The sequence below is a fragment of the Temnothorax americanus genome, unplaced genomic scaffold (genome assembly GCF_048541705.1).
Source record: "Temnothorax americanus isolate GAGA-0224 unplaced genomic scaffold, ASM4854170v1 Scaffold3, whole genome shotgun sequence".
Classification (NCBI taxonomy): domain Eukaryota; kingdom Metazoa; phylum Arthropoda; class Insecta; order Hymenoptera; family Formicidae; genus Temnothorax; species Temnothorax americanus.
The window spans coordinates 5708884-5730595 of NW_027509442.1; the positions used below are offsets into that span (position 1 = coordinate 5708884).

At 33.9% G+C, this 21712-nt stretch overlaps 2 protein-coding genes across 4 annotated transcripts; both read right to left on the bottom strand.

The window, feature by feature from the left end:
• Nucleotides 1-1713: 1713 nt before the first annotated feature.
• Nucleotides 1714-10583, bottom strand: LOC143900584 (venom protease). Of its 2 annotated transcripts, XM_077412107.1 has the most exons (8): nucleotides 10428-10571; nucleotides 9338-9421; nucleotides 7613-7698; nucleotides 4720-5055; nucleotides 3913-4215; nucleotides 3233-3334; nucleotides 2512-2663; nucleotides 1714-2011 (listed from the first exon to the last, which is right to left on the bottom strand). In XM_077412107.1, the coding sequence occupies exons 3-8, from the start codon at nucleotides 7677-7679 to the stop codon at nucleotides 1847-1849; spliced, it is 1125 nt and encodes a 374-aa protein (XP_077268233.1). In that variant the 5' UTR covers nucleotides 7680-7698; nucleotides 9338-9421; nucleotides 10428-10571; the 3' UTR covers nucleotides 1714-1846. The 2 variants fall into 2 exon arrangements, with proteins under 2 accessions (XP_077268233.1, XP_077268232.1); XM_077412106.1 differs by lacking the exon at nucleotides 9338-9421 and having other exon boundaries at nucleotides 10428-10583.
• A 4792-nt stretch (nucleotides 10584-15375) lies between these two features.
• On the bottom strand, nucleotides 15376-21313 carry LOC143900585 (uncharacterized). Of its 2 annotated transcripts, none has more exons than XM_077412108.1 (13): nucleotides 21108-21313; nucleotides 20292-20485; nucleotides 19728-20166; nucleotides 19515-19642; nucleotides 19162-19277; nucleotides 18528-18664; nucleotides 18301-18431; nucleotides 18040-18169; nucleotides 17720-17957; nucleotides 17481-17642; nucleotides 17199-17390; nucleotides 17020-17102; nucleotides 15376-16948 (listed from the first exon to the last, which is right to left on the bottom strand). In XM_077412108.1, exons 1-13 carry the CDS (start codon nucleotides 21149-21151, stop codon nucleotides 16819-16821), a joined length of 2124 nt encoding a protein of 707 aa, XP_077268234.1. In that variant the 5' UTR covers nucleotides 21152-21313; the 3' UTR covers nucleotides 15376-16818. The 2 variants fall into 2 exon arrangements, with proteins under 2 accessions (XP_077268234.1, XP_077268235.1); XM_077412109.1 differs by having other exon boundaries at nucleotides 20978-21312.
• Between the last annotated feature and the right edge of the window lie 399 nt (nucleotides 21314-21712).

A 21712-nucleotide genomic window follows, 5' to 3' on the forward strand; every position in this document is an offset into this window, starting at 1 on the left:
ATGTCGGCAACTTGGCGCGATACTACGCGAGTCAAGCAATCAATGATACGTGTTATTAAAATTAAATATTGCACGCGTATAGTACGCGTCGAATTCGTAAATCTCGCAAAAGTAAAACTGCATTATTATAATTTGCACAACGAAGAATCGTGACTGCCGGCCGCTAAATTTTACGCGACGCGAAATATACGAAATTATATGCAACATTCACGAACGGGCAATAATAATGTATCACGGCGTTTCGAATAACACACTCGAATCACTCGATACGACAATATATCACTCAGCAATATCCCTCTTTTTTTTTCTTACGGAGAGAATCGGAGATAAATCACACGATAATCCCGGCACAGCGTTATTCAAAGCGCGACACGAGATAAATGAATTTACGTTCGAGTCCGGACATATGACGGGACGAGCGATTAAATTATCGCCCGCGAATATCATACACAACGAAACTGCAATTGAGTCACTCACAATTGTCTATACTCACAATTACTTTCGCCTCGACGACGACGTCTCCGCCTCGAGCGAGCCCGACGCACATTCATTCCGACAAACACTTGATACTTTTGATGATACACTTGCACATTATTGAGCACGTACTCGCGTCGCGTAGTCGATTATTTCCGCGGAGCGCGAAACGAAGAGCAGGTGTGCCAATCGTAGAAATGAATAACACAGCACGGAGCGTACGGACCCTTATTCACAACTGTACGAAATTTATCGGGAGAGTAATCGAATGATTTCCGCAAATACTCCGAGTGTCGAAGAAAACAAGCGGCAAGGCCGCACGCCGACAAGAACAAAGAAGCCCGAGAGTTCTCAGGATTTTTCAGAGTTTTTTCTTATTCGCATTCGTTGCTCACCAACCGATTTACCGGTAAAGCGATTTTTAAACAAATTCAAAGAACGCGAATCATGAATCAATGAATTTATGTCGTGATGTACTTTTATATATGCAGAAAAATTCATAAGTAACGAGGAAATATTGGGCTTTTGGCAGAGTCAAACGCAGTTATTAACGTGTATTCTTTTGATATTTATAGTCTGCAAAATAATCGGTCCAGAAATGAAAGAGAAATAAAAATCAACTTGCCAAGACCAGTCCAAAGAACGTGAGGTCATCTCATTACGTCATTTGAAGACTACGAATATTAGTAAAATTTTGCTAGTATTTTCTCGTGAAAATTATACACTATCTTTAACCATTCAATCACTTAATGCTCGTCGGAGAGCGTGAGACTATTTATCTGTCAACGCTTCGTTGAAGGTGGCTCAAAGTAGAGCCGAAACGTAGAATTTATAACTTTGCTTTGTATTGTTAATTAAATGTTACGTAACGTTAACTTACGTATAACTTACTGTATTCAACTCTCAAAGCTTTTTCCTTGTTACTTGTTAATTTCAAGAGTCTTTACTTAATTATCCATTCATTTGAATATATGGCTCGTATGGAGTAGTCAATTATGGATTATACCTCGGGTTATACCCAATCGATTAAACTGATTATTTTTATTTTCAATCTAGTCGATTAGATCAATCGAATTTTTGTTGATTTTATATTCACGGAAGACGTCTTCTCTCGTGTCGATTAAATGACGCAACAATCAGTTTAAAGGAAAACACAAGCACTTGTTCGATAAAAACATTTCGCTCGGTCAATTTGGCGAATTTCTCTAAAGCTAGATTGTATTTTATATCTCGTGCGAATAATGATTATTATAAGTTAGTTTATTCTGTTTTTAGTACAAAAGGAGATTGTTCATATCGCAATAGAGATATGCAGTTTCCATAATTTATAAAAAATTAGTAAAAAGCTTCAATTTCTTTATGAGAAAGCTATCTACACCAATTGACTCGTGATGAAATCTAGGAAAGCCGTAACTCTCGAATATACGCCTGGGAAACCGGGTTCAGCGCACTTGAACCCATATGATACTATTCCAATAATGTATTGCGTTTTTTGATCTTGAGGATTGGAGGTCATCAACGGTCCACCACTGTCACCCTGAAAATCATTTCGCATCATAAGTAAATATTAATTTAACATATACTTATATCTAATAAATGATTAAAGATTACTCTTTTTTTTTCAAGAATTTCAGTTTTGGAAATTGCTGTATCGCTGCGTTGTATTTATAATACGAGTTCGTTTCTCATTATATGTTATTAACGTTTTAAATAAATAGATCATGAAAACATGCACAACAAAGATTTGGAAGTTGACAGAAATGTACAAATTTAGAATTTTATAATAACAATAATATTGAAGTAATAGTGATAGTTATAAAATAATATTGAAATAACAGTGATGGTTTACAGGAAAGCAAAATTTGATTAAAAAATGGTTTAAATTGAAAATTAAGATTTCTTAGTTGATTTGTTTTGTTTGTTAAACTACTTAAAGAAGAGGGAAAGGGAGGGAGGGGAGGAGAGAGAGAGAGAAAGAGAGAGAGAATCAATCTCTTATTAATTTTCTATCATAATTTTGCATTCTCTTTCTCTCACCTGACAGGCGTCTTTTCCACCTCGAGCATATCCGGCGCATAAAACGCGATCGTCAATCACTGTTGTCGGAAAATTCTGGAAGGCACTTTTGCATTCTTCTTGCGTACGTACAGGAACTTGTGTTTGCAAAAGTCGACTGCTTGCTGGTCCATCTAAAAAACAAAAGTAGCAATATAGCAAATCTTAAGATTTTTTTAAGTAAAAAAGATTATTGTATATTTATTATCAGATATATCTTCGTATTTATTATCAGATTAGCTAAGAAAAATTTTTTTACACATAATTATATACAAAATCTATCCATATATATGTTTGTTTCCTCTTATATATAATCTCTGTTCACGCCTATATATATAAGAAAAATAATTAAATTTTTGCATTGTTTCTTTGTGCCAAAAAGTAAAGTTTGAGAAAACGAGAAAAAATTGTCCGTGTATAATTATATATAAATAATAATCGTATATAAAATAAAATTATATAGAATATTGTATAATTTAGTCGCATTTTTACTTTATGTATAGCAAAAACAATGCAAAAGTTATTTTTCTAATTATTTGTCAATTATTCTTTTTATTATTTTTCCTGTGTATACGAATAGAGATTATACAAGAAAAAAATAACATATATGTATAGATATATTTTATATATAGTTATATGTAAAAAATTGTACCCTAATTGTAAAATTATAAGAAATATTCAATTTATCCCACATATTACTTACGGAAATACACAGATCCCCATCCAACGACGAAAGGATACGTTCTCTCTAACCGTCTATTCCTCATAAAATCGTTCACCGGAAGACAAATAGGATGAAGCGTTGCTGAAAGTTACGAAGTATATCAATAAATAATCTATCATATTGCGCGATGAGAAAAAAAAATGATATTCTAAAGCAATATCTAATTTTGAAGATTATATATAGGTATCGACACATCAGCCAATTTTGAGAAAATCGACTTCATAAATCTAATATCCATTTATACGTTTATAGAAAAGATATGATTATATATGCTCTAAGAGTTTATATCATATATCATCCTCATTTAAAAATGAATTAAAAGAAGAAAAATAATATTTACACGACTTTTATTTCTGCATGATTCTTGATGTAAAATGATAATATATAATATTTATTAGCTAAGATTCGCATAAAGTTAAAAAAATGAATAGTGCGCCGCACTGCGCGCACGAGAGAGCAGATAAAAAATTAATAATCGATTCTTAAGAAATCTCAATAAAATTGTATTTATTTTTCACTTCCTACTTCAATCAAATTTCGTGAATTAATAAATCTTATATTGCAATTTTGCCAAATTCATGTATTCACGAGGAAAATCTTGCCTTTTATTCCTTTAAAGGGCAATTGTATGTATATCTATATAATATAAAGAAGCTTACGCGTAAAGGGTACTTCTTGGGTCGTTTTCAGAACCGCCACATCGTTTGTATAGGTCCTGGGATTGTACCCGGGATGCACTGTCTTCCTTTCGATGAAGTCTTCAAAGGGGTACGCTCCATCGTTATCACTGTTGAGATCCAAGTCGCCGACGCGGACTTTGTACAAATCCGATCGTCCGTGAACGCAATGTGCGGCGGTAAGCACGTGTCGACTAGAAATCAAAGCGCCGCCGCAAAGCCATTTCGGAACATTTGGATTTCTCGAGTTTACGTATCCGAGAACGGTGATCCAAGGCCAAGAACCTGCAAGATTAATCGACTATTACCATCGACAACTGCAGCGGTAATCAAGTGCTGGAACAATAATGATCTAAGCCATCTTAATAATTTTCCATAAATAAATAAATAGATTACTGATATTTTAATTATTATATATTGAATTTAACTTTAAGATTTTTTTTATTATCTATCAAAATCTAATTAAAACGGATTATGTAGAGTAAATCATTTACATTTCTTGATATTAGTTTACTGAAGCAGAAGGCTTTTATACTTTCAATCATTCGCCTTAATGTAAAAAGGCGCTTCAACGGAGGAAAAAAAAACTCCTACAAAATGTATTTGAATGTTGCAAAAACAAGAAAACAAACTTTCCATTTCCTGCAATAAATTGAAATAAATTTCTCGAAAAGTTAATTAGAATTTTGAGACTACTGTTATTTGACAAGATCGACAAATGAGTGTATAATTGCGATCGAGAAATGAGTGTAATTGAGACGCTGACATTTCTTCAAAAATCATTTGTACCTAACGAGGCTGGCTCGCCACCAACGATTCTGCGTATCGTTACATTACTGTATCCGCAGTTAGGTGGATACAAAGGACCATATGCGGTGTTCGTAACTTCTTTACGGTCCCGATCACCTTCCAAGTCGTTGTCCGTGCCGCCTGTATTTCCGCCGTCAATGCCGGACGGACAGCAAACCCAAGGATCATTACCTGGACCGTAGCCGCAAACGGAAGAACGGAGAAAATTGCCTACTTGCGGGTCGTACGGGTTTGATTTCAGGAGATTGAGTAACAACGTACACGATCTGATACTGATGCACGTGCCGGGTTGTCCCTGCGGATTTTGGCATCTACCTATATATACCAAAATTCAAATTTAAAAGATACACAAATGATAACGCAAGCACATCTTTGAGATACGTCAAAATCATTTTTGTTCTCTTTTCCTTTTTGAGGTACACGTTTTGGTGTAGCTTCAAGAATCTTTGCTTGTAATGAAAAAATCATAATCGTGAGCTTAAGAATTGATATGCCTTCCATCAAAAACGACTTCTTACATCGTCGATAAAAGCCGGTTCGTTTATCGTCAAATAAAATTAAACGTTTGATTTTTTATTGTCTCGGTGCTCTTAGGTCTTATTAGTCAAGTATTTCAGGTAAAATCTTTATCTTTTGAAAGGTCGATGATTCAATAGTCATAGTTTGATTAGAGATCGATTGAAACTGGATCAATTTTCTGCAGAAAAATCCATTTGATCGGATATTGCAATAATTTAAAGAATATAAATTTAATGATTCCTGCATGCACTTTCATTATTTGTTTCTGCATTATCAAAGCTCATAAATACCTGTTTACCATCAATAATACACGCAAACTTGTGCAGTTATTATATCAGAATTATATGAATTATTATATTTAGAATAATAAGCTCCAGTAAGCGCTTTATTTAATTACTAATAAGTATTATTATTATAGAATGACCAATTTTTAAATGTATTTAGAGGCGGAGTTAGCAAGTATTCGAGATAGAATTAAACTTCTACAAAACATAGAATAATGTACAAAAAAAAGTTTGTTCTAATCGTTTCTGTTAAATATTTCCGCGATAATTGTTTGCCTTCTGCACATTTCTGTTCGATTTATCTTCTCTAAAGATCTCAATATGGTAATTATACTGTGAAATTTGTGTCGATAAAAATTATTATACGGCCGCATTGCGATCGCAATGAAATAGCGCATGCAATTATTTATAATAATTTAATCATACTGCGCAATCTATTACGCGTTAAACACTCGCGCACTACGATTTCCAATTATTAAAATGCTACCTGCAATATGACGTTTTACAAAAAGGTAATATTTGCCACAAACACATTTTAAAATTCAGTGACTTATCGGTGACGAGTTTAAAGCATCCGGTATACTGATTTACCTCGTGTACGATGAAATGCGTTTACAAGACAAGCGCGTGGCAGTCAATGCTAAATAGATATGTTTGCTGACAAAGTTTGTCTGATATTTATGCAGCAGAAAAGAGAGAGAAAGAAAAGATTATAATTTATACGTCTTACATAGCAAAGATGTAATGTCGTTTATAAGATTTTCTCTCGGATTTTCTATATATAAAGATATTGATTTTTAACTATTTGTGTAAATATATTAGCAGACATTTTTATTGATATATTATCTCATTTGTTGTTGATTTTCGATCTTTTATGTCTTAGAAAACTTATTCGATTTGCAAAATATTTATTATGGAATTTATATAACAAACTCTTCAAAATTGCATATTGCATCACGATCTTTTTATGTCAAACGCATTTTGAGGCAATTAAATGTATGACTATATTAACGTATGAAACGGAGCAGTTCTTCCCAGTAAATCGTAACAATTTTTTATTCATAATAATTGTTCTGTCATAACAGCGATTCTAAAATCGCGACCACATCCGCACATTCTTTGGTGATTCAATTATACTACAATACACATGCGGTTAGAATATTTAATTAATATTGATATTAGAAGAGAGAGAGTTGCGACGATTTTTATAATTACTTATTAATTTTTCTATATTAATGACTATTTAATATACAAACTATTTTCATCTTCCGTTTTTCATTAAAATTTCTAATTTAAACAAAAAGAAGCTTCTAACGCGACTTGTTCTGTTCTTTCTAATGTACCGTATGATACAAATAATTTCTTATGAAAATTTTCAGCGTTTACCTTAAAGTGCGCATCAATTTACATCACGCTAACTACGATTGCATATAGATCGATTGTAATTCTAATTTCCTTAACTTATGGTGACATATATTTTCTCAGAAGCATCAGATCGCCAAGAAGAAGACATAAAATGTCGTAATAGCTGACCTTCACCAATGCTGCAATGGCCAGACTACATACTTGAAACTCTCGTTCTCTCGATTTGAAAAGGATCTGGCCTTGGCCGTATTTACGGCCTTCGGACGGTTTTACGTCAATACTATAATTTCTCAGTAGTTTATGTAACGGAAAGATAATATAAAAAGTTCATTATACGCAATAAATTGATTCAGCAGGATCGAAAAGATATTCTATAACAATACAGGTATTATTACGTATAAATAATAATATCATCAGTACTATGCAAGTGTCGACATGGAAAAATTAGTTTATTCATGTACCTTAATTGTTTTACCGTAATGCCTACTTTGTAATGTTACAAATTTTTTAAACATAAGGATTAATACTGCAAAGAGATAAATATACTTATAAAAAGTCTATATATATATCTATAAAGCCTAAACGCATTTTGCCGATGACATTTTGACATTTGGACATCCTCTACGAGAAAAACTTAAACGAAGCTTCTGACGAGATTGTAGATAATGGAATCCGTAAGTTCGAAAAGATGATAAAAAGCATACCTTGAGAATGCGTCGACGGTATTAATGCGCACAGCAAACCGATGAATACTAATACGACAGTCCACATTATGAATTGTTTAGGTATCCTAAAAATACAAATGTACAATGTTATTCAATTTTATTTGTTTATACTTATGAATAAATTATCTGCATCCTAAATTAGATTCAAATATAAGATTATCACGAAATATTACACTACATTCAGCCCAACGCTAGAAAAAATTTATACCTTTCAGATAAGTTTCAGACTTGACTTTTAGATGACTTTTAGACTATTGTGATGTAATTTTACTTCCGCAAATTTTAAATTAACTAACATAAGCGCGGGAGATGATATGACCTACCACACGAAAATATATTGTATAAACTACCTTCAACAGACATAAGAATCATTCAGGATTTACATTTAATTTATATGATAGTTAAATAGACTTCCTCGTATTTCCTTGCAGTGCTTAACACATTATTATCATGTATAATTTTGCAATCATTTATCTGCAATGACAATACCTAAGAATATTTTGTACGCAGTGTTGCTGAATTATTTATACGTAAATCTTGTTTTGAAATATGACAAATGTGTTCTCCACATATAGATATATGTGTCCTATCGATGTGTAAAACGACACATCGAAAACGTGCGATTCATAATTCATTCAGGTAAGCCTTATTTGTGTCTTTGATAATTGTTTCTGTGATTCAATGTGCTCTTAAGGTTTATTACAATCTACTAAAATTAATGTCTTACTACTCTACTCCCTATTAATGCTGAATAAATAGATACTAATAAATAATATCTCTCTTAACATGCGGTGGACATGCAACTGTAAAAATGTAGTCGAGATGTGTATGCAGCTAGCCATGGTTTATGTGCTCTCTAATTAAATTTAATAAAAAACATGTAAAGTTAAAAGAAAGTTGAAACAGTTATCGTATGGAATGAAAGGGTAACTTATAAGAAGTGTAATAATTTTTTTTTTAACACTTGTGCCAGAAAGAAACTTACTTTACAATTTAACGGTATGATGCAACGTAATGTCAAATATGTTAAGCATATAGATGACAGCGAGCTATCGAGAAGCAAATGCATGAGAAACTTTCAAGACATCAATTTGGTACTATTAGTTAAATTGTACAATTAAATTGCAAACAGTAAAATAAGTAGAATGCTTTTTTCCTACAAAAATTTTATTAGATACTATATATATATAATTTTAAATTTTTATGTTAAATTTTTAATAATCAAATTTAAAAAATTTTGATTAAAGTGTTTATTTGATATTAATTTCAGATTTTTTGCTGTTTTGCTTTCTTTAAGTCTGATTTACTAAAATAGCTTTCTTTTCATTTGTTTCTTGATATTATATCTCACAAAATGGCTTTTATCAAAGAAAGAGTATTTAAATTTTTTATAAGAAATATTTTGTTTAAGTACACTACATGTTTCTATCACATATATTCGTGCTATCATTGTAATATTGCTCATTAAACATAACTATGATAACTATTAAACTATTGAAAGCAACTTTCGCCTGTATTCTGTATGTGTAGGACGTAGACAAATTACCAAGACATTTAATGAACTGTAACGTAATACGTGTGGAGATTTCAATGCGCCACCACTATAATTGGCGTGAAAATGAGTTCTGCTTGGGTAATCATGACATTGAATAAATGTGTATACAAGTTAATCATACTAGATGATCATAATATATAATAACATACGTTTGCAACCTAGCGTGACAACATTGCGAGGATTCCCCTGTCTCATGGTCAAAGTTAATCACGAATTATATCCTGATCGTGTACCTGGTATTGATAAAATCGTTCTGAATTCAATAAAAATGACGTCACAAGGACGTCATCAAATATGCGTAGCACATGCGAAGGCTATAAAATTGATAAATCATTCAACTTCTCGAGATGTGCCGTGGAAAAGCAAATTAATAACTCAAACTTAAACTATACGATCTCAAAAATTTATATTTAAATTTAAAACATTCATATATAGACATTACTATGTCAAAAGACATTTCAAATTTTATATTTTTGATATTTTAAATTGTTACACTGAGAAGAATCCAAAGAAAACTCAACAAATCGTCAACAAATTTGCAATTAGAGGATCAGAGATCTAAAGTCAAATGAATGAATAAATGTTGTATGAGTCTGATTGTCAACTGTAAATATTACATATTATATCCTAGAGCCATCTGAATTTATATCTCTTGCTCTCTATCATGTTAAAGATAATAAAGATGTTCGTTGAAATTATATCTTTACTACAGCATTATGTTAACGGGATAGATGTCGAAATAATTGATATGACGAACACGAATCGATAATCACGATGGCTGCATTAAAAATGTAATTATTATAGCAATATAGTGGAACTTATACCATATGTTCGAGTCAAGTGTGTAGCGATTATCATATACAGACCGATCAAGAGCTATTTGTAATTCCAACTTAGCTTCTTTTTCATATACGCAGTAACTTTCGTGAATATACCACGATCTTTAGCGGATATTTTAGCGCACACTCCTCACAGCACATAATCCATAATAGCACTATATGATTGAAATTAAAAGAAGTTGAAACCGATGTAATTTTAATGTCTTCAGATGTCTCGCTAATACAAAGACACGAAGGCAGTCTCTTTCGTTGCCACTTGTGAAATTACGAGCAAAATTAATCATTATTTATTTATACCAATTACTGAAAAATTGTAGAAAAATTTTATGTATTGAAATGTATCGAAACGGATCTCGACTTCTCTTTAGGATGGAAGTTAATCAACTTTATTGTTACTCACTAAGTAGTTATTGTGTTACTGCTACGTGCTCAAACACGACTGAGAATCTATTTGCACGGAAAAGAAGACTCGAGAGGACACCGACGATCGGTGGATCAACGAGAGTCCTAACGATGAACACCGCACACGGACTACTGGATTGCTCCCCTCCGACATATTCGCTTTATAACGGACGAGGAGGCAATCATTCGACCGGCATTTAATTGCGTGTTGAGACGAGAGATTCTTCCGCATATTTACTCATGCAAATATAATATAATTATACGAGTTATCTAAAAACTGTTGAAATATATTTGCATGCCAGGTGATAGATAGGTCGAGGAAAGTGTCCATCGTGTTTTTATAACATAAAATAATCGAATTAACATGTTAGCCTTCATTTCATACATCCGTATCCATAAATATCTTAATACTATATTTTTATTAATATATATATAATTTGTATCGTTTGCGTATTTGAGAAGAAGAAAAGGAGAAGATTAATAGTTTTTAAACATTAGTATACGTAATTAGGAATTTTAAAAAATTCAGAGTATACTTCGATAATAGATAAAAACTATTTACTTCAAGTAGATAGTAGATAAGAATTACTTACTTCAAGTGGATAAGAAAATTCTATCGATTTAAATCGGATTTTATTTCATCTTAAGAAAATGTGAATCTTGCTACGAAGAAATGTCTAATTGAAATTACAAGTTACAAGTTATTAGACTTTTTTAAATTAATTTTTCTTGATAAAGTCGACTCTATATTGCTCCAAGAAAAATGTTATTAACGAGATCTTGGTTTTAACATTCATCGCAGTATTTGTAAATTTAACTCACAGTTTCCTAATTGTAAATATGTTTTACTAATCAAAGAATACGGAAAGAATCGCAGCAAGAAATCCTGCAGAAGTTCTTTTTGCTTACGTTATCAATGTTTTGAAGAAGTATGATATAACTATTTAAACATATTTTCCATTGCAGTTCCATCGCATCGGAATGTACGAGTAATTCATATCTTAAACAAGCTAGGCACTTAAATATTTAGAAAAATCAAATTTTTGTAGAACAAACGTGATTAAACTGGAAAAGATCGAATTTAAATATATTAGTCTACGTGATAAGACACGTGACGTGCGATTCCGCGTATACACGATAATTATATTGATAATAAAAGAGCGATCACAATCTCACGTCTTTTGTATATAGGATAATTGTAGACGCGTGTTCACTTCGTATCAAATTAATGATCAAAAAACATCTCGCATCACAAATATTTTGATAAGCAATTGATTTGACATATGTTTTGATATGGGTCGTGATTATGGAAAAGTATTCATTCACTTTTCGATAATCTAATTTATTAAATTTTCAATAATGTTTACTATACCATCGTGGATGACGTTGCCAATTCGTGTTTTTCGAAAAAGATGAGATCGGTACATATATTCCCTTTCTAAAAAAGGCATGGATAGTTTATTGTTGCCTCTTTTCCGCGATGCCGATTGGTTCTCTTGCTGCGCTTACTTCATTTGCAGCTGTCATTGTATATTTTGACAGTTGTGTGTATCATGGGGTTAATAGTCTAATAGTAATAGCATAATGTTAAAGCTAAATAGCGCGCGCGAAGCGCGCGTCTGTAGTGTCTAGTCTAAATAAATAGTGTGTGTAGAATGATAAAATATTATAATAATAAAATATTTGTTGCTGATTAATGGGCTTCCATCGATAGGCGATGGCAGTAGAAAGCCTATATGTATATTAAAATAAGATATACTGGCTAATTAATATATTAATACACAGAATAATAAAATAAACCGAATAATGTAAAGAAAATTGTTAATAAACATTTGGAAAAGATATGCAACTGCACATTACAGTTCACAATATCTTATCAGATATATAGGTATATTGCTGCGTTTGAACAAAAATAGAATTATCATTAAGCTCTATCTCCATTACTTTATAAATAATTTAATAGAAGATAGTTTATGATAGAGTTTATGTCAGAAATAATATATTGAAATATGAAACATCTCATATAAACTATTGCTTTTTAAATATCGACTTATCTTAATACCTTTACGTAGAAGTATCTCCAACTTAGATAAAAAAAAAGACATAAATGCAATTTTATTTTATAGATGAATTACACACTAACGGGAAAGTTATATATTACATGTATAAACATTGTAAAAAGTTATAAATATTTCTACAAACTTTTCTTCAAAATTTTCTAAAATATTCGCGAGCACTACGACGAATAATATAAAATACAGATCGCGCATGGAGAAAAAGGAAACCGGGCAATATTCATTCCGGGCAGTATCTACAATTTAATACAATTACGAATGACTACAAGACTTCCTCCTGTTTAATGTACTATTTACAGATTCCGGCGCGAAATGAGCAATTTCGCGGTGTACAGGGTGCGACACGACGTACGCAGCGTCAAAATTGACCATCTGATTATGATGCAAAACAATGCACATGTAACGATAATTGCGGCGAGCGAAGTCTGAAGTACTGAGGAAATACCTGTAGATATAATTTCTGATCCGATCAGTGCTAATCATCACAAGCGATTGCTATCGCGAGCGCGGACGTCCGCTCTTTTAAAGCCTGATGAGTTTCTAAACTTTTCTAGACTATCGATTCTAGACTATTCGGTATCACGTTTGGCGGACGAGGGACAATCAGTTGTTATGATCTTAAGGATGTGACAAACAAGATTTCTTTTAATCATAATTGAACGCATATTTACAATGTTAATTTTAGGATGTTTGATAATTAGGTATAACATCGTTTGTGGACAGGTAGAACAGATTTAAAAAACTGAATGGAAAGTCATCTGCCACTTTGTGATTTTCGCAATAATTAGTGACAAATTAATTAATAAAGATCTGCGAATGAGCATGCATCCGCGTGATTCAGCAGTAAAAGTTTCAGCGTTCGCGGTTGCTGGAAGCGCGCTCCTCCCGATGTTTCATCGCGCGCGTAGCAACAATAATTATGTTGTGACGCTCGGCTCCCTTCTTCAGCAAAATCACGCGAATGCACGCTTATTCGTAGATCTTTATTAATTAATTTTCTCAGTTATTGCGAAATTCGCAAAAGAGAACTTTTCCATTTAGTTTAATCCACTCTGTGTCTACCCACGTGCGGTGTTATATTTGTTATTAGACACTCCGTATGTGTCATGGCCATCCAACATGAATTGTTAAATATCAAAATTAATATAAGTTATTAAATAATTCACTATAACACTAATTGCAATGTTTAACGATTATAATTAATAATAGATCATTTGTTATAGTATGTTGTCCCAGGTAACAAGATGACGTCTAAACACGTCTTAATGACGTATCATTGATGTTGGAGACGTCATCGAGACATGTCATTTGACGTCACTTTACTATCTGGGTGCGTAAGACTGCGTAAGCATATACATCGGAATGTTAGCCACACACAATTTGCACAAAGGCTGGACATATTATATAATATTTAACAGTTTCTATTGCATTTTGGGCGGCAAAACATTCTTGAAAGACATTTTTTCCTGTCATTAAGAAAAAATTTTCCCGTTTTACATTTGCACGTGTGAGTCATTTTATACAGATATTATATAACTATATCGATAATCGAACTACATATACGAATCGCTATACAGAAGCATAGCGAAGAACTGCATTCTCTTTATCGGAGGGATATCTACAAAAAGTCCCGTCTCAGATCCTCGACATGAGTCATCAGAGAAAATCACATCGCCACTGAACTAGCAGATTACCACGAATAAGAGAACTTTTCAAATGCCCCATGGCGTTACTTTCTCAATGCCAGTTCGGACAACTCAAATCTGTTTCACATTTCTGGGATTTTTTTACGCTTCGGAGGCGACCTCGTGACGCTGCTCGTACGTCGTCGTACGATCATCGTAGGTACCCATATGACGCATAATAATATACTAATGGATTTCTCGCATCTATTTGTAATCGCCAACGTGCAATTCCGCGTACGCGGTAATTTACCGGCAATAAAAGAGCGATTCCGCATGTTGATACCCACGCTATTAATACAAATATGCGTTACTCAAGGACATTTCGAGTCCTCGACGCGTTACGAGTCTTCGACCGATGAACATACGCAAGATCGAGTGATTTTTCATGGTTTTAATTAAACAAGGTAATATTATTTTTTTAAGGGTCGTGTATTTTGTATAACGTTTACTCTAGCGTTGCAACAGTAAGTCAATATTTTGCATTATCATTCCTATTTTATTATATATACAGTATAAATTCCTATTATTTATACGAAAGTATATAAAATTATTATTTTAAGTTTTCCAATACGTACATACATACATACATAAATATATATATATGTATGTATATATGTAGTATTGTAGTTATAATTATAATATAGAGGTACATACATGTATATATCCACTTGCTTTTATTTCGCAAAATAAGAAGTCGTCGAGACGAATTATGTCTAACTAGTTGATTGTATATGGCAAATATATCTTTTCTTCTGTTTTTTCACGATCCTTGAAACAGGACGTATTACATATCACCCTCGAAATATGAAATCAATATTTAAAACTTACTAATGTACTCGATTAAACAACCGTTAAAATTTGTCGTATAAAATAAAACGGTCGTTAAAGAGATATACCCCGTGTCCCTTAATAACTGAATCTTGATAGATAGTATTGGTATATGGCAGTGTATAAAAATGTTTCCGCGATAACAATCGTTCATCAATAATCGTTCGTCAATAATGAAATAATTATACGAGATCGTTATATGTTCAGACGATAAAATTCACAATCTAGCAGAAAAATGTAGATTTTCACCAAACTTGGACTTGACGAAAATTTTTGATAATAATATATAATATTTCCCTCTTGTGTCAATTCTCATTTCTTTTATATCAAACCAGCAACGATTAATTCTGTAAGTATGATATTATATGTATATTTTTACGTATTACCTATTATATATTAATATTATATATTTTTTATCGCACATTAACAAAATAAAATTATTCACGCCACAGTATTTACTTGAATACCGCGTGTGTGTGTGTGTGTGTATGACTGTGTGTGTGTGTATATATGTGTGTGTGAAGGTACTAATGTGGTAAAAGCAGCCTTTACCACGGATTGTTATAATTATAGAACAGTAGTATTATTTTGATTCTATTATGTAACAGAACATATATATACACAAGAGTGACAATATATATAAGGCCTGACGATACAGTGACTTTTTTTCGTAGTTTTCATAGGTGCAATGGCGATTATCTTTAATTTAAAATTGCTTAATCATCCTATAGATCGGATATTCGTTTACGCTTATAACTTAAGCTAAGTCTTTGGCTTAGCATCGGTAATAATCGAAGAAATTCAGTATAAATTCATAATTGAATACAAGACTGCCATATCATTTTCAATATTATTTCAATTGCCGCTGCGTTCGAATTTAATTAGAATAATGTCTATAAAGAAAATAAAATGTAACGTATTAATAGATATAATAATATAAAGTAATTTGAAAAACGCACTAGCGATATTCTCACACGGAGAATAATCAATAGCAACCTGCAACAGATGCAAATTGATATCTTTCCAATATTCAGATCTATGCTGTTGAGAATGAATGTTCAGAATCAAATTAGGGCCTAATATGTATCCTGTATGTATATATCAATATTCAGGACAAAATTAGAACGAAGTTACTCTTTGAATTATCGCTAGTATAACATGTAATACTAGAATTTGGTTAAGGTCACAAATTTAATACAAGCATTACAAAAATTTACATACAATCAATGAAATATTTACAATAGAAACTCCAATACACTCTCATAAGCTGAAATACACTGAATGTATATAATTTATATGCATATATATCTTGGATACCCAAAGTTATATCGATATAGAATCAAATCGAGTTGCTCTCTGTGTATGTCTATGTATATATTTTTTAAATATTACATATTCTATAAAAAAAATGCAATATCTTTATAAAATCATATAAAGAATATTGGATGTTCTCATAGTACAGATTTTGTTTTATATTTATAGATAAAAAGACAAAAATTAAATATGAATAAGTCATTAATGTTCGATAAATCAATTTAGTATTTATCATTATCAAGACACATAAAATCAACCACAGATGGTAGATGTAAAAAGAAACAATGACAACTCTTCTTGTCTTCTTGAGGAACTCAGCTGATGCTTCGTTATTTTGATTATCCATAACATTTTTACATCATTATTTCGTAATAGTAGTGGTAACCCAGTGCATTTTTTTCCTGGATGGACCATCTTGAAATATTTGATATCATATATACGTTACCTGATTACATTTCAAAAAGAGGCAGATATGGGAAACCTTAAACTATGCCGAAGTAGTAAATTCCTTATGGAGAAATGTTTCGATATCCACTCGACATATAGGACAACGTTTATTGGTGCATAACCATCGATCAACGCAGTCAATATGAAATAAATGCATACATGGAAGCCTCCTGGACAAAAAAAATACAAAAATGCTATAACTCATATTTTATTAAGATACAAAAGCTGAAACAATTCTTACCTGACACGTTCACAATCTTCAAATTCAGATAAACATATTGTACATTTCTCAATAGCATCTTCCCCATTTTCTACCTTTTTTACCTACAAATAGATACGTAACGTATTGTAATATCGTGTAACAGATTGCTTACGTAACGTAAATGTATTGATATTAAAAGGTTTTATTTAAATCTTTACCCGTTTATATTTGTGAGGGAATGTGTGGCTTTCAATGGACTCTTGTGTAGCCCCACAACTTATATGAGCCATACGTCGCAAATCAACAATGCGCATGTAATTGTCCAGTCGAGACATGTGACGTGTTCCTTGCAATACAAATTCCGACATACCCGGTGCAAACGGTACTATCTGGTGTGCTCCAGATCCTTGCTATATATGCGTTAAAGTAATATGAAAAAAAATATGTTTAAAAAGTTACGTGTAACGTACTTGACAATATACATATAATAGAAAACGAACCATATGGGGATGGAAACTAATGTGAACGTGATGCATGCGTTGCCGTTGATGTGGATCATAATGATACATATGATGATGCACGTGTTGATGTATCGGTTGATGTATCGATGGTAACATCAGCGGAGACATCGAGTCTACTGGCTGATTATTCAACGGATTTACCTGTAAATATATACAATACGAAATGTAAATTATATAAAATATGATATCGAGACATTTTGCATGGATCTTTAGATTACGATTATAGGCAGCACAGGGCATGGTCCCCTATAGAAGCTAGATGGCCCTCGAGCCTCGGGATGACTGTAAACAGTAGGTTGCTGCGGCGGCGGTAAGATAGGAGGTGGGAGATAATTTTCTGTATACGCTGCGTTATCCGTGCCATTATTGCATCGAGCGTTCGGGGGACTACTGTTTTCTCCCTCTCCACAATTATGTTGCGTCGATGAATGCACATGAGCGTTACATGGTCCCGCACTAATGACAAAGTTTGATTTGTAAATAAAGATGCACTTTTTGCCTAAAATGGAATATAATGTAAGTATATTGAAATACTAACGTGTGATGAGACGAAGATCTGTGGTAAAGTCTTCGTCTATGTACTTCCTGCATGCGTTGCTGATTCATCCATAATCTTTCTTGCATAGGATGCATCCGTGGTCTTACTTGTACTACTTCCGTAGCTGTATCTGTTTATAATAATAAGAAAGTTTAATTTTATTCCTATCATTTTATAATATATATTACGGTAAACATTATACATTCTAATTATGCCATTCTTTAACAGTTGCTAGACAGATTTCCAAATATAAGGTCGTACCTCCTATAGGTGAATAACCTGTTTGAGCAGGCAATCTATGATTGTGATACCTGCCTCTATGCATGTTAGAAATATTATGCAGATGATTCCAATAATCTGGTGGTGGTCCATGCATACAGTGGGTATTATTTCTAAACAGGATTTTATGACATGTATAACATTGTAAAAAAATAAAAAAATAATCGTAATTAAATAAAAACCAATGTATTTAAAAATGCAGTGCTCACCTATGATTATAATCTGCTGACCATGGATTAACTACAGGATTTGTTGGCGTAGATGATGCGTGCTCTTCGTCAGATTCTACAGTTAAGTCAACTACGGTGACCGTATGATTATCCTCATTTGTATTTTCTAATGAATTCTATAACACATTATAGGAAATGCGTCCTTTTAAATAAAGTTTTCACAGTATCTACATTGATATATTTTCTGTTTTAGTTGTTCTATGCTATTTTTTTTATATTTTTCTCATTTCTGATCTTTTCTCGTTATAATCTCAGACACTCATACTCGGGAGAAAGACTCGACGTACTACAGTATTGTTCGTGTATTATTAATCTTTCTGATACGAAAAGATTGCAACACAAGACTTTTTATAAAATATTTTAATACTTTAAGATATGGTCGATAAACCGTAGCAACAAGACATCAAAACACCACCTATATTCTGTTTTGATTGAAGTAATCTTTATGAACAAAAGCTACAATTATATTTCTCTTACACCAAATATTATATGAAGAGACTATAATCACTTTTCACACCAAAAAAATTAAATATAATCTACCGAATTAATCATGTACCAACATTAATTTTCTCAGCGCGTATTATTCTTTTTACATTTAAAAATATTCACTTACCTTGGCATTATGGTTGACAGTTCCAAGTACTTCAACCGAGCCATCCTCATCGTCGCTATCGCTACTGGAGGACCAATCTAGCTGTAGATCTGGTGCTGATGGTGTGTCATCACTTTCTGTTAAAGTTACAAGATTGACAGATCGATAATCACTAATTTATGCATATATGTCTTAGGGTGCGGTCACATGGACTGATTTTTTCCGCGTAACGCGTATCGCGTAACCAATCGGAAGCGCGAATATGCGTAACCGAAAATGCAAAACACTCTTCTAATTGGTTACGCGGTTACGCGTTACGCGGAAAAATACGCGCCACGTGACTTCACCCTTAATGTATTTTAAATGCTACGCACGAGATGAATGCATTTCTTGAGGAGTTATCACATTTGACATAACTGAACGATACAAACTATTAGACTCGTTGGCATTATCACTTCCCAAATTTTGTAAAACGTCCGCGTTTTCTGCCGCTCTCGTTATACTGCAAAATAATATAATTTATTCGCAATATATCGCGATAAAAACAACATCTATATAAACATTGATAGATCGCAAATAAATCCTACTTGTTTGAAATAGGATGATCCGACAATCTAGACGGTCCAGCTATACTCAAACTATCTGGCTGCTGACCACTCAATAATTTTTGTTCGTCGCTCTTTTTAGTTTTATGCTTGACCGTCAAGTCACGATCGTGCAAAATTCTTTTTCTTCTATAATTGTCACACACTCCGTCCTCGCACGAATTATTCGATTGTCGAGTAGGAGGATCTCTTTTCGAGTTTCTTTCTTGTCTATTTTGGCACATGTTGCAATTCAAGAGATTAGATTGCCAATACTCCTGCGAGTCGCCAGTTGCATCTTGCCGCGTTAAATAATTTCCATAAACAAAATTGTTCTCGGAAGCAGTAGGATGAGCCGAATTTGCATAAGGACCTATAGCTGTTACGTCTGACTCTTCGATATCACTTTCCGCGAATAAATGCTCGTACTCCATTTCATTACCTGGAAGTGAGAGAAACGTGCGTTCGATTCATATTGCATCATGTACCGTAACGAAAAGTCTGTACGTAAAAAAGATATTTTACGTAGAGACCGACGGAGGAAACTGTCAAGTTCCTCACGCGTACCTGAGGGAAACCGAGGCTGCGGCGATGGATCAACCGTCGACGTGAACGCCGTGTCAAATATATCGGCCAACGACGTCGAGTTGGCTTCTACGGACGCGGCCGCGGACTCTCCTTGGAACAGCCCGCTTTGCTCTTCAGGCTTGCCCTTGTGCCAGACATTTTCCGAGCTCGTGCCGCTCTCCTCCATCCTACCTCTACGTTAGGCCACAACACAATAGAAATGTTAGGGCGCGCAAGACCAGCCGGGGGCATGCAGTTGCATAACATTAAAGCCAGGATACTCGCGGAATCGCAACAATTGGGGCGGCACGCGCAAAATTAGAGATAATAAAAATAAATTTCCTCCCGGGTGTACGAATCTAGAACGGCCGCGTAATCCGGACTTTCGGAGCGACAGCCACGACGTCGGCAGCTTATCCGTTCCACGCGGCGATGTGTGTTTCGGCGCGTCACGCGCGGAGAGGCTTTTCCGTCTTTCCGAGAACCGTATCGGACAGTATCGGATTACGGGGAAGTAAAGTCCTATACACTGACGCGGCAGGCACGGAGACACGGCTCGGGGACGGGGAGATTTTTCGGCGTATAGGTACTTCCGGGATCTCCGGCCGTAACGTTTACACGCGATAAAAATCTCGGATCGATAGCGCGACGGAATAAATTGGGAGCGCGCCGAAAAGTGCATTTACCTTGGGCAATTCCTTCGACGCTCCCCGTCGAGCGACAAAGCGTATCTTCTCAACGCGTCATTTTTATCAGATTTATATTCCCCGATACCGCCGTCGCCCGTATCATGCTTCGTGCACGCGCCGATATTACCTACGTGACCGGGGCACCTCGAATTTGATTGAATTGCGATCCATGTAAAAACGTGGATATAATTAAATTCTTATGTCAGTAATAATGATAATGAAATCGAAAAGAATTTGTGTAGACTGGCGCACCGCACAGACCGTCCCTCGAGAGTCTCGAGCGACGAACATTCGGCAACGGCGCCAACGGCGGTACCATCAATCGTCCCCCTTGTCAACTACGCTCGCTCCCGGAAGTCCCGCTGCTGATCGTGCAGCGCGCTACTTTTCCGGCATCCCTCCTTCTTGTTGGTGAAAATGACACTTGATCCCTAGCCCTCCCTAGCTAATACTAGCCCTCATCAGTTATTCCTAGGGCCGGTATCACACTACGCATTTATGAGATTGGATTGAGAATTGAGATTAGATCGAAATTTAATCAATTAGAATAAAGAAAACTAAAAAAAAAAAGGAATATAGAAGTAAAGAAGAAAGAAATAAGGAATATAGTAGTTCGCGCACTGCGCAGCAATAGTAGTAAAAGTCGAATCTTATTAAGTCCGTCTTAAGTACGATCTTAAGATGCCATTAACCAATCGCAGAGCCGTATTAGCATCTTAAGATATTACTTAA

Excerpts from the sequence above, each read along its gene's own strand:
- LOC143900584 (XM_077412106.1), bottom strand. The coding sequence starts at position 7,679 with ATGTGGACTGTCGTATTAGTATTCATCGGTTTGCTGTGCGCATTAATA. Across the intron at positions 5,056-7,612 it reads ACCGTCGACGCATTCTCAAG|GTAGATGCCAAAATCCGCAG; the intron begins GTATGCTTTTTA and ends TGGTATATATAG. Across the intron at positions 2,664-3,232 it reads ATGGGGATCTGTGTATTTCC|ATGGACCAGCAAGCAGTCGA; the intron begins GTAAGTAATATG and ends TTTGTTTTTTAG.
- LOC143900585 (XM_077412108.1), bottom strand. The coding sequence starts at position 21,151 with ATGGATCGCAATTCAATCAAATTCGAGGTGCCCCGGTCACGTAG. Across the intron at positions 19,278-19,514 it reads TCAAGAAATGCATTCATCTC|AAAGTGATGACACACCATCA; the intron begins GTGCGTAGCATT and ends TAACTTTAACAG. Across the intron at positions 18,665-19,161 it reads CTGTCAACCATAATGCCAAG|AATTCATTAGAAAATACAAA; the intron begins GTAAGTGAATAT and ends AATGTGTTATAG.